General features: G+C 41.5%; 1 protein-coding gene across 1 annotated transcript; it reads right to left on the bottom strand.

Moving 5' to 3' along the window:
• Nucleotides 1-6,589: 6,589 nt before the first annotated feature.
• Dynlt3 (dynein light chain Tctex-type 3) lies at nucleotides 6,590-12,747 on the bottom strand. The gene is made up of 5 exons (XM_051141100.1): nucleotides 12,718-12,747; nucleotides 10,485-10,526; nucleotides 8,131-8,254; nucleotides 7,452-7,529; nucleotides 6,590-7,156 (listed from the first exon to the last, which is right to left on the bottom strand). Exons 1-5 carry the CDS (start codon nucleotides 12,745-12,747, stop codon nucleotides 7,080-7,082), a joined length of 351 nt encoding a protein of 116 aa, XP_050997057.1. The 3' UTR covers nucleotides 6,590-7,079.
• Nucleotides 12,748-13,575: the final 828 nt, after the last annotated feature.

Genomic DNA, 13,575 nt, shown 5'->3' with positions numbered 1-13,575 from the left:
ATATAATTATATATAAAGACAAAGGCAGATATGCTATCCCAAGCATGCTCACCCCCCAAATCAGGCCCACTATATATGACTTTTGTACTTTTGGAGAGTTAGTTACACTATGGACAACAAAGCATTTCATTCGAGACTGGTAACTTTTAGAGCTGGTGCATATATATGTGCTATACATATGAAGGCGGTTAGTTTCCTTCTCACTGTGACAGATCCCATGCTGTGAAGAACTATAAGGAGAAATTTGGGGTCTCGTTGATAGTTCCAGCGATTTTAGCCCATCCTGGCGAGGAGGGTGAGCAGTTCACATCGTGGGGGCCTGAGAGCAGAGATGGGGAGCACCTGTGCTAGTTACTAGTCTCCATTTCCCTCTTTTCTTTCTTTCTTTTCTTTCTTTCTTTCTTTCTCTCTTTCTCTTTTTCTTTCTTTGGTTTTTCAAGACAGGGTTTCTCTGTGTAACAGTCCTGGCTGTCCTGGCCTCGCTTTGCAGTAGGCCAGGCTGGCCGAGAACTCACAGCAATCCACCTGCCTCTGCCTCCTAAGTGCTAGGATCCCTCTCTTATTCCATGTGAGGCCTCAGAGTTGGACCACTGCTGCCCACACTCAGGCACTATCTTCACCCCATACTCATTCCTCTCTGGAAACACACACGTGTATTTCATGGATCTTGTGCACCTTCCGCTGCACCCACGTTGACAAAACTATTGCACAGGTCTGTAGGGGTGGCTCAGGAGCCAGTATGTGCTGCTCTTGCAGAAGACACAAGTTCTCAGCACTGGGCAGCCCACACGGCCTGTACCTCCTGTTCCAGGGAGACCCATATATGTAATTTATAGCACCAATAAAAATAAATCTTTAAGGAAACCACAAGGGCGAGTACACAGAGGAAGAGGAAGCAGGCTCTCCGGATGAGACCTGATAGGCTGTGGTCATAGGGTGGGGGAGAAGGTGCCCTTCTGTCAGAGGTCTAGGGGAGGGGAATAGGGTGAAAGAGGGAGGGAAGGTGGGAACAGGAAGATAGGATTGAGGGGATTACAATCGGGATGTAATGTAAATAAATTATAGTAAAATATGTATTAAAAACAGTGTGTTCCAAGGGACAAATAGTAAGAACACAAATACACAATACACATAAGAAAACAAAGTTATTAATTCAAATATTTTGATAGGATAGACATTAACTATGGAAAATCTGGAAATTTTCTGAAAATATTCCTATTTCTTTACATGCAAATAAATTTCTTTGATTAAAAAAAAAAAGAAGCCAAAAGAACACCTTTTTACTTTTGCTTTTGTTTTTGTTTGTTTTTCAAGACAGGGTTTCTCTGTGTAGCCTTGGCTTTCCTGGACTGTCTTTGTAGACCAGGCTGGCCTCGAACTCACAGCGATCCGCCTGCCTCTGTCTCCCAGTGCTGGGATTAAAGGCGTGCGCCACCATGCCTGGCTTACCTTGTTACTTTTAAACATCTTGTTTTCTCATATATCAAAACAAGACATTGTTTTTAAATTACAAAAGAAAACAATAAAGATATAAGAGATACAGACCTGACCGCCCAATACTTCTACTTCTAAATTATTTTAGAGAAGATGCTATACATGGAAACCAGGATATATGTGAAAAGATTTTCATAGCTATTTTTTTTGTATAAGTGAAACATGGGATACAACCTAAAGGTTCAAAGTGAATGAACTACTACCCAAGCTTAACAAGGAGACTTTACACATTGACATGGGAAAAAAAATAGGTAAGTAGTGTATGGCATAAAAAGGGTGATTTTGTGTAGGTGAGATGGCTGTTTGCTCTCAAGCCCAATGACCTGACTTTGATCCCTGAGACTCACATAATGGAAGAAGAGAACCAACTTCCACAAGCTGTCCTCAGACCTCCGAACATGTGTGCGGCACACATAAGCCCCCCCCACGAAATGTAACATTTAAAACTCTTGTTTTATTATTTTTAATTTCTATTTTCTGTATGTGGGTGTTTTACCTGCACGTATATGTGTGCACCATGCCTGGAATCCATGGAGGCCAGAAGACAGCAGTGGATATCTGGACCTGGACTTATTACACGTAGTTGTGAGCTGCCATGTGGGTACTGGGAGTTGAAACAGGGTTTTCTGGAAGAGCAGCTTATGCTCTTAATCACTGAGCCATCTCTTCAGGCCTACATTTAACAAGTTTTAAAAAGAGCAACCTGCAGTTATATATCCCAGATAGATGTAAAAATAATACAATCTGATCCTTATATCAATGCAAAACAGTAGCCTGAATCACGTACAAGAAAATGGCAGTTTTGACTCTTCGGGAGAAGCTTCAGATGTGAAGGACAAAGAGAAGTCATATCATTTGTTAGACTGTAATAGTACTATACTATGTTGTTTTGCATAAAATCTATTCTTGCATTCTATTTAAACTCTTTTAATAGCTACTCGTTTAACTATTTCAACCTGTGTAATTTGCTTTAGGCAAAAGGTGTTATTTTTCCCCTTTCTGCTCCATAATTTATCTTGTGTCCTCTCGGTAGACACTCTGGTGGTGTTCTGCTTGCTTTTGAGTCTTGTTATGCTGCTCAGACGCCCCTGTAGCAGGCTATGCAGCTTGGATGGTCTCAACCTTGCAACTTCCACTGCTTCAGCTTGCTTCCTCTGTGTAACACCATACCTGGCCTTATTTTCACTTTTTAATTTGCTTTCCAAACATTATTAAAGAGCCCTATTTGCTTTTCCCATTTATGAGCCACGCTATTAGTTCTATAGCACTGAGCCAAAGAACTGTTCACATCATAGAAGGATAAAAAATTGACAGATGTCATTAAATTACCTCCATAAAAAATATCCTAATGATTCATAGGTCATTAATTCTGTGGACTATCTGGTTCCTGTTAGCATAGTGACAGCTAGAGCAGCTGTACTCAGTCTTGACTTGGCCTTAAGCCCACACTGTGGCTGACTCTATTCCCTGTCCTTTGCTCATTGACAAGTGGTAGACTATGTATAATGTGTGATCAGATTATACAGTCAAAGGAGGATGCTGAGATGGAGTGGGGGGGGTAGGGGGGGGAGTGAGGGGGGGCATCCAGCGGAAGTCTAGAACTACTAGAAACTATAAAGCTGAGCCATCTAGCCAAGTGTTAAGGGATCAACTTAACTCACATTTATGGTAGGTTGTTTTTCTGTAGTTTGCTATGAACAGAGTCATCAGTTTCTACCGGCTTTGATGATACAAGCTGGGATCACCATTACAAAATGCAATTAGCCTCTAGAAATAAGGCCAAAGAAAGCATCCTAGAGCCTCCAAAAGGAGACCCTGCCTCAAAAAAAAAAAAAAAAGAAAAAAGAAAAAAAGGGGAAACTAGTGCCAAGAGATCTGACAACTTCTTTGGGCCTCCCCAGGCACCACCAGGCATGCAAGTAGTGCATAGGCATCCTTGTGGGCAAACCACCCACCCATGTGAAATAATAAGCCCTGAAAATAGGGCTAGGTGTAAGGACCCTCATACTGCAGGGTGCTCCCCTCTGGATACCAGATTAGGCACGAGCCACACCCAAACAGCAATTTCCAAGCGCAAACCAAATGCAAAGTGATCCTTTAATTAAGGAAGGCAAAGAAAGAGGCAAGATGGCTGAACCTGAATCCGCAGAAACAGCATTAAATAGCTTTGCAATTGTTAATTATAAGAGGAAAAAGGGAGGGGTCTGTGTTAGGATGAATTGGTAAGTTCTGATTGGGTATTTTAACCAGGGTAGTCAAAATAATGAATTCTGACTGCTGGGCCTTGGTGTTTTGATGGTTGGACCTTGGTGACCAGCCTCAGGAACAAGCCAGGCATAACGAAGTGGCCAAATAAGGGAACAGACCTTGGTGGCTGGCTTTAGGAATGTAATCTAGAGGTTTAGAGCAAGGGAAAATGGATAAAATTTGCCAGCGCTGTGTTTGCCATGCTTGAGCCTGTGTTTGCTCTGCTTGGGCCCACTGGAGCCCTTCAGTAGAGCTACAGTTCAGTGGTAGAATGCTTGCCAAGTGAGCAGCACAAAGTCGCTGGCTCAATCCTCCCTAAAATAAATAATAAGCCTTAAAGAGGATGAACGTTTGAGATTATTGCATAGAATACATGGAACATGAACAAAGGAGGAAGGACTATCAGAAGAGGAAGGGAAGCAGCAATGAGCAGGGATAGAGAGATGGGGAAGCCATAGGGGTATCATACAAAGACAAATGAGTATGAGACATGTGTGATGGCGACTCAATGGAACACATTACTTTGTATGCTAACTTAAAATATTCACCGAAGGGCTGGAGAGATGGCTCAGAGGTTAAGTGCACTGGCTGCTCTTCCAAAAGTCCTGAGTTCAATTCCCAGCAACTGCATGGTGGCTCACAACCACCTATAATGTGATCTGGTGTACTTTTCTGGCCTGCAGGGGTAAAAGCAGGCAGAGCACTGTATACATAATAAATAGATAAATCTTTTAAAAAATTCACTGTAAAAGGTAGAAATGGAACTTTTCAGAACCATTTAACCCTAGTCATAGAAGTTTTAGTCACGAACACCATTGCATCTTTTGAGCAATGAAACAAATTCACCTTGGATAGACTGCAGCACGTGAGGAAAGAATTTCAATTCGTCTTAAACTTTGCCTGGATGTGTGCCACAGAAAAGACTTAATCACTTCTCCCTGAGTAGTCATATATCTTTTCACCCTTTTTAATAACTTATCAAGAACATGTAATTATTTTTGCTCAAAGTCACAGAAAATGCAAGCCTAAAATCATCCTAAGATCACTAGAAATGGCAGCGACGAACACAGGCCGTGAGAACCCATAATTAAGTAACGCCCAACTTGGGAAAAAGAACAGGAAAGTGTAATGAGCTGTTGCCATGATTTCGGCAGTCAATTAGGACATTACAAACACAAAATTATAGCTTTCCAAAAACCAGTTAGTGCCTACACGTGAACACTCTTATTTTACTTAAAGCCCCTAATTTTTGTAAATTAAGCAACAGCTCATTTGCAACTTGCCAAATAAGACAAAATTGCTAAAAACTAGTCATTAAAAGTTCCAAAATAGTTTCATCATATATTTTACACTAACTTTAACGACAAACTTTGTGTTAAAAAATCATTAATAAAATGCACAACATAGAAGCTATTAATTATACTGTAATGATGGAGACCAGATTTGGGTAGCAATACTTTTGAGGCACAGTTTTGCTGGAGAGCTGGGGCTGGCCTCACATTCATGATCTTTCTGCTTCGGTTTTAATATGTTCATTTTGTAATACCTTCATGTGGTGCCACATTTGCCTTCCTCCTCCATTTATCCCGATTTCCTGACCACTGAATGATCAGCCAGAGCCGAATGTACAGCACAGGAAGACAGTCTTTATTATGCTTTAACTAGAAACAGCAGACAGCAAGCTCACGAGGTATGATTTGATTATTTTAAAATGAGACTTTAACAACAATAATCCAGAAATCAGCCTTAACTGCACAGATAGTTTGGTCACTGTTATAATCTTCAGAGGTACCAGAGCCAGCAGCATAAAGTCACATAAAGGTAATGACAAAGAATGGCTGATGTGCCAAAGCTACAGGTTACTGCATTAAACCCTATCATTGCATTCTTGTCATTACAAGTACTCAGGAAAATGTCAACATGCGCATAGTTCTCATACAAGAAGCCTGTTGTAATATGGTCGCCATTAATCCTAAACTTCTCTTTACGTTAAAAATTCAATGAGTTGTGATTCCAGTGCTTATATGGATTGCATGTCAGTGGTAAGATGAAAACTTGAGTTCATAGTCAAGGTTAAATGGCAGACTGACTTTGCATTTGGTGGCCAGCTGTGTGCCCTAATATTTATCTTTGATTTTCTTAATAAATTTAACTATACTTCATAAGCCCTGAGATATTAGATAACCTGCTAATGATTGTCCACTTTTAATGTTTACTCTACTCCACTTGTCCTAACTCCACATAAGTATTTTAAATTATTCACACATAGTTGTAACTAGTGCAATGATAAAATTGATTACTGTATAGCTAAGACTAAGACTAATAAGGCCTTTAAGAAAGAGTTGCATATTTTATGCATCTTACTTTACTAGAAGCAACTCTTAAAAGTTAGCATCTATAATTCTGTCACCAATTATCCTTTTGGACAGTTCTCCATGGAAGGCCAGACTCATTTCCTTTCTTTCTTTTGTTCTCCTTGAAACATAAACAACCACTTTCCCCACAGAACAGCTGCCAAAAGAAACTTAGCAGTTGAATACCATACTAAGAGCTGTCTGCCTTGCAGAGAAAGACGCAGGCCACACATTCAACACATATCTGTCCCCCATGGAAGGAGTGGACTGTAAGGCAGTTGTCTGAGTCATATACTGTCAATCATATACGTAACTAAGTTTGCTTCCCCGGGAAATCTGGTTATCAGATTTAATTCCACCTCAAGTGTAAATGTAAGAAATCAACATTGAAAATAAATGGATTTGCCAGTTCTCAGGAAAAAGAAACAGGTTAGTCATAGCTGCTACTACAACATTAGATGCAGGTGTGTGTGTGTGTGTGTGTGTTTGTGGGGGTGTCAAAATTACTTTTCATGAAGTATTATATCCAAGTCAATTAAGAAAAAATTAAAATCAACCAGAAAGATATTAGCTAGTTCATGTCATTTTCTCTGCATTTATCCTCGCAGCTTCTTTGTTCACATATTTATCTCTGTTAAAGGTAATGTCAGTATCTAAATAGATTTTTTTTTCCCATCTCTGTGGGTACCTAACGCTAGTGAAATGCTTGTATAAATATAAGATTCTACTTTACGTCAGTCCATAGTTGTGCATTAATTTTTGGCTAACATTTATGTCCTTAAATAGTGCTGTATAGAACACTAGATAATCTTCCAACTTCCTACTTATTAGACATGTGCTTACAATAGTCAGGTTTTCACTGATAGCTTTGAAGCATATTGCACACTTGTCGCCTAGCACATTAATAAGTACTTATTACTCTTTTAAGAAAGGATACACTCACAAACTTAATTTAATGGCTTTAAGCCCAACATATTTAGTAGGTTACAGGACGATTGCAATTGCAAAGACATTCACGACGCAGTTCATGGTGCGGTTCTCCCATCTGACGGTGCAGGTACCTGAAAGCACACACAAAAAAGGACTCTGATATACTAGCAAATCATCAAATTACCAGACACTGAATAACACACACACACACACACACACACGGTCTCAGACTCACAGCTTTTAGTACACTTTCCTCCAACACATTGCTCTCCATATTTCATACTGAGCGGAAATCATACTTGTGAATAGGCATAAGGCAATTCTATTAACACACTCTTTTCAGGCTTTAAGTAGAGAGCTCGGTAATAAGCCCAGAGTGACTTTGCTGGAACTTTGATTCTGGGTCAATTCATTTAAGTTTCTCACCATCAGATGTAGTATCCCAAAAACAGGAGCTGGCTGTATGAAATCCATATGCACTCCTCTGGACCACTGCACAAGTCACTAGAAAGAAAGTCATAGAATGGCAGTTACTGAAAAAGGGAAAGAATCAAGGTTGAAGAGTTTGCATCAGACCTCTAAATGCTGAAAAAAAGTCACACAAAATAATTTAGCTAGTAGACTAAAATACTCTCCTGTTTTGAATGTTTACCATTATGATCTTAGCTTCATGGGGTTCACCCATTTAGTGGACCATTACTATAACCACCAGCATTTGCTCTACAGAAAGATTCTGGATCAAATTGTGTGCTCTGTGCCATTAACAAATTTCAGACAGATATGCAGGGACTATTGTGGATCTTCACAGGCTTACACAGAGGCATGGATGGCTGAAAGGAAGATAGCCCTGAAAGCTCTCAGTGGACAAAGAGAACTCATGCTATCCACAAAGGGTAAGCAGTTCAAACTGCTGTAGACTGAAAGGCCTGTACTGGTACACATCATCGCGTCTTATGTTTAAAGGGATAAGTCAGAAGTGACTCCTACACTAGTCAAGTCTTTGATTACAGTGCCTATCATTCAGATACATTCTCAAGATTCAGAGAAAAATCAGAAAGATAAAGGTATATAAACTAGTGAGGAAGGACACCACATCAGTACTTACCAATGTACTTATAAGCTTTCCCCAACTTAACCAAATGTGCTAGGGATTGTTCCACTATGCTTGCAGTCCACTGGTTGATGTTATTCTGATCGTAGTCCTCACCTCCCAAGACTCCATCAACACACTAGGAGAGAGGACATCTCAATTAGCCCCTGTGAGCCAAATTTTACATATGCAACAAGAGAAATTCATTCAAGGCACCAGTCACTAAGGCATAGCAGAAAACACACATTTCCTAAAATGCTTGTTCTCTAACTGTTTAAGAGGTTTCTAAGTATTTCCACACACCTTCTCTCACTCTATGAAATATTACAGGTCATATAAAGATAAGCTTGCCAATGCGGCTATGGCAAAGAGCTTAATCCAGCAGAGGCACTAATAAAGGGAGTCTAATGTTCACACCACAGGAAAGATGACAATTCATAACCAGTAAGTGATAAAAATGATTACAGGATTAAGGTTAAAGAGTGGCTGTGAAACCGATAGACTTAAAACTAGGGTCCGATTCTCTGGATGATAATTCCATTCATGAAACTTAAGAAATTGCTTAGCTACAAAACAATCAATACACCTGCCAGTGGAAGTAATAAAGATACTACAGAAAAAGGAAGTCAAATAGCATCCTACCATGCTTACTTGCATCCACTTTTGATACCCGATTAAGAGCAATGGCTTTGGTATCCCTGTCCTGGGCTTAAAGACTAGATCTCAACCTGTCTGCTGTGGAATCTTTAGCAAATGACGTTTAAGTCATTATTTCCCAGACTGCAAGGAGAGAAGCAAGCCTTGAGTGAAAAAAATCCTGACTGAATGTGTGCTTCTGACAAGAGTATAGCCATATCAATCAAGGACCCCATAGCCTCAGACCCATGGGAAAATGGCAAAGCCTCCCACATCCCTGAATTGAGGCTCAGAAAAATGTTAAAGCCTTCCTCTGGTCCACATGCAGATGTTGATAGCGTGCAGAAAAGGTCCACCATAGCTTTCTCCTGAGAGGTCTACAGCTTGAAGGCTGCTCCCCTACAGAATCTCTTCCTGCTGAGCTGAGCCTGCCTCTTTATTCAGCTATATATAATTACCCCACCTCCCTGTCTGTGTGTAATAACCCGCCTCCTTGTTCAGCTCTATCTAACAAACAAGCTGAGCTTCCTGGGTGCTGCTGTTTCTTAGTCAGACAGCTCACTGCACCCAATCCTAGCTTTGCTGCCCATGTGTCGGTCTGTTTGTCTTTTCTTTCTTCCTTCGCTGCTCCCAGTCAAGTCAAGTCCCTGGAGTTGTGCAAAGGCATGGCACCTGACTCTTACAGGAGAGAAAAGAATGTCTCCTTCACAGATGATGATGGGATGAAATGAGAAAACGAACATGGCAAGTTCTCAATCACTGTGACTGGCATAAAGTGAGTCCATAAATAACTTATTATCACTCTACTTGGTGCTGTTACTCTACTTGGGTAAGGAAAATATATTAAAGTGGTTCTATCTAAAGACCCAGCATATTTTCACTTAATGTCTCCCTTCTAATTGCCCTTTCTTGTGCTGACATAGTGAAGTCATTGAACACATTTGCATTTTATTTTAACTAAGTATTTCTAAATATACAGTTATATAATAGAGTCTGGCTATTTTAAATAACTGTGTATTCTAATAGAAAAATTTTTTCAACTATTAAGACGCAGCAATGTTTTTAGTGTTGCCTAGGCTTCTGGGACATTGAGCCGATCCTACTGGATGAGACTATACCCTCAGAGCCAGTCAGGCAAGATCTCATGGCAAACTGATGACACACACACACACACACACACACACACACACACACACACACACACACACACACTCTGCCCAGAAGGTGGAGCCAGTCCTGTGCAGACAGAATGCAGTCAGGACTTGCAAGGACACAGGCTCCAAGAGCCACACCCACAAGTGAAGCCAGCCTTGGGAGCCAGCTCAGGTTTTTGTTTTTTTTTTTACCTAGGATTTGGCAGAGTTAACAATGACTCTGGACTGTTAAAATGCTCTTAAAGTACCTCACCCACAGCAAAGTCTATATGCATAACAACACTAGAATCTGTAATGGTCCTCCGCTTCTTTTCTTTTTATAGGACTTGAAACAGTGCTTCAGTGTATCTTTCAGAAAAAGTCCCAATAGGACCCCCTGCATACAAGAGACCACACACACACACACACACACACACACACACACCCCACACACACACCTCTACATAGAGTGAATGAGTATTTTAGAGCTTGGCATTTTAACATTAACATTTCTAGCTTTGGCCTGACAAATCCAAAAACTGGATTTAAAACTTTTCCATTAACACAGCGAGCTTCAAGATAACAGCAACTAGAACTCACCTCTTTCACTATATTTTGCGCTTCATCAGCATTGAACCCAACCTAGAGAAAACATATGATAAAACTGCTTTCAGTGCAGGCTTCCCGGTGACTTATTTAATTATTTATTTATTTGGCTTTTTGAGACAGCATTTCTCTGTGTCCCGGACTCATTTTGTTAGACCAAGCTGGCCTCAAACTCATAAGAGATCCATCTGCCTTTGTGCTGGCATTAATATACAGGATACTCTCAGCTGGCCTAAGAAAGCGGTAGTGACAGAAGACCACAGTGGAGAATCAGGTCTACTGAGGATGCTCACCCTACTCCCTGTAGATAGATTCAGAGCCATCAGAATTGGGCAGGGCCTAGGCAAATACCATTCGGAAAAGTGTTTTTACAATAGTGATCCTAATGACAATCTAGATAATCCTTGTATTATAAAGCTTAAGAAATTAGCATGTGGTAGCTATAAGTGAGGTCTGTTGTGTGCTATCAGTATACAGGAAGTCATTTTAGCTAAATAAAGTGGCCCACAAAAAGAGTATATTCAACTGGCACTTGCAATTCTGTTTTGAACTGATGTGAGGCAAACCGTTGCTTTCCCAAATGAAAGATTACAGCAATATTCTGCTATTAGCTGACATTAATGTCATTTTAATTCTAGGAGTTGGTCTTTCATTTTTCTGGAGCATGTTAGAATCTTGGGTTAACAATTTTCAATGCCATCTAAGTCTCCTCTAGTGCAGAACTAGACTATGTGATAAGACCAGAATATAAGCCACGATGCTTTAGGTAACAGACGAATTATTTCCATGACAATATTTTAGGTGCATTGGGAAAGCAGTGCTTTTGTGTTTTAAAAACCACTATGCGACTTAAAACTTCTTGAAAGAAGTAAATTCTGAAGTTATGTGTTAAGTACAGGTTTCTGTATTTTCACTCTAAATTATATTATAAAATTTTCCACTGTCATCCTAAAAAAGGAATGAAATTCTAAATATTTGAAAAGAGGCCTCATATTTTAGCCATATGATAAATTGTCATTTTTTACTTCAAAATCACACCCAAAAATTAGCCTAAGAAACAAAAGATGCACATTTCGCTAACACAAATAATGTCAGTTGCTTTCCATCTTTGTTTGTTTGTTTTTTGTTGTTTTTGTACTGGAATGGAACTTGGGGCTTCTTATGTGCTACCAATGAGCTATTTCTCCACTCCTTTTTCTTTAGAAATTACATGCATTTAGGACGTAGTGCAGAAATTATCTCCTTGCGCCTTTGCTAGGGAGTAAATCTGAGGAAAAGACCATGTAATTTAGAGGGCAAGTCCTTAGTTTTAACACTAGTATGTTTTACCACTGACATAGAAGGACGCATGCTCTCTGCAACATACAATCTTCTACAAAATCTCATACCCTAAAAGTTCCCACTGGACCAAAAGCCCTTATAAGGATCACTGTGCCTCCATCAGGTCTTATCTTTCATTTCCTGTATCACTCACCAGTGGCTACCACTGGACAGAAAATGTGAAGATGTCTGTCTACTCTATCCTTGCACACCCTTACAGGCTGTGCCGCAATTCAACAGGCCTCAGCCTCCAAGTGCTTGAAACAAGGGCTGAAGTGTGAAGCCAGAGACCTGGGTTCAAATGGAACACCTGTCATTCCTAGCAGTTTTAACTTGGGGTCTCTAACTTGGTCGCCACGACAAGTCCAAGTCCCTGTCCTTAACAGGAAAATAACCGACATGGTCGTGTTCTGTTGAGGCTGAGGGAAACCTGAATCAGTGAGCAAGGGCTCTTAATCCATAAAGCACTTCCTCTAGCTGGTCCTGGGGGTTGCTCCCAGGACCAGAGCCACCTTGCAGCACCAGCTCAAGGAGACCAAAAAGGGTGGAGGAAACAGAAGACCGGTTTCCCAGGCCAGGATTGCAAGCGGGCGGGGCTCGCCAACGCCCGCTCACGCATCCCAACACCCACCCGCTCCTCGCAGACCCTGACGACTGTCCCCCTTCACCCCCACCCCAAGCGCTTTTGGTCACCCAGGCCATCGCGATGATCTGTTCACCCTCAGGATCTGGGGGGTTGGGAGAGAGAGACGCCTAAGGGCAAGAAGGATCCCCGACCCGCGGAGCAGACCCAGGCTCTAGGGACTCTGCAGAGTAACTCTCCTAGCATTAAGAGACCACCCAGCAGTATACCCACAGCCAAACGGGTAAGGCCGAGGGGCTCTTCCTGGAGCCAGAGGGGCGGTACCTCGTCGCAGGGCCGGTGGTACTCCTCCATGGTGGCTTTGGCAGTCCCCGGGGGCGGAGCAAAGCGCTGGTCGAGCTTCGCGGCCGCGCACTGGCCTCCGGGGAGGCCCCGCCCCCATTTAGGGCCCAAGGTTTTTGTTTACGTAGGCCCTGCCTTTCCGTTGCTGCCGAACAACCTTGCCGGGATCTTTTGTGGGTCCGCATTCCTAGGAAAGGGAGGCGGGGCCCTCGTTGGGTTGAGCCCCTTAGCAGAGATAAGGGGGCCTCCTGGGCCTAGTGCGCACTACAGACCAGGCTAGTCTTCCAGAAATAAGGAGTGTATGTTAAGAGCTGGAATGACATCCATGGGGATTTGTAAGGGTGACCTTGTGCCAGCCAGTCCAGACTCAGCACAAGTGGTTAAGGTTTACTACTGTGGTCCTGTGCACAAAATTCATGCATCCACAGTTATCCAGCAAATGAGTGTAACAACTGAGCAAGTAACTTTGATTTCTCCGTGTACTAGTTACTGACTTTGAACAATATAACCCGCCTCCCCCCCACCACCACAGGTTCAGTTTTCCCATATGATAAACAAACAAAACCATCTATTTTATGACTAGTTATAAGAACCAAATAAGATACTGATTAACTTAGGTGCTCAAAAGCTTTTATAGGGTCTTTGTGCCTTCCACCTTAATACACTACTGTATGCAGAACATTGGCAACATTTTTCTACTCCCCAGGCGTCTTCTCCTTGGTTCCAATTGGTCATGATTTGGCCATGTGGTTGGTTCCCTGTTGTATAGAACAGGCAGGAAAAACCTATGGTGAGTGATTTATTTGTTTATTGTGAATAGTGAATTCTATCCAAAACTGG

The sequence above is a fragment of the Acomys russatus genome, chromosome X (assembly GCF_903995435.1).
Source record: "Acomys russatus chromosome X, mAcoRus1.1, whole genome shotgun sequence".
Classification (NCBI taxonomy): domain Eukaryota; kingdom Metazoa; phylum Chordata; class Mammalia; order Rodentia; family Muridae; genus Acomys; species Acomys russatus.
This window is presented reverse-complemented; position numbering and strand designations above follow the sequence as displayed.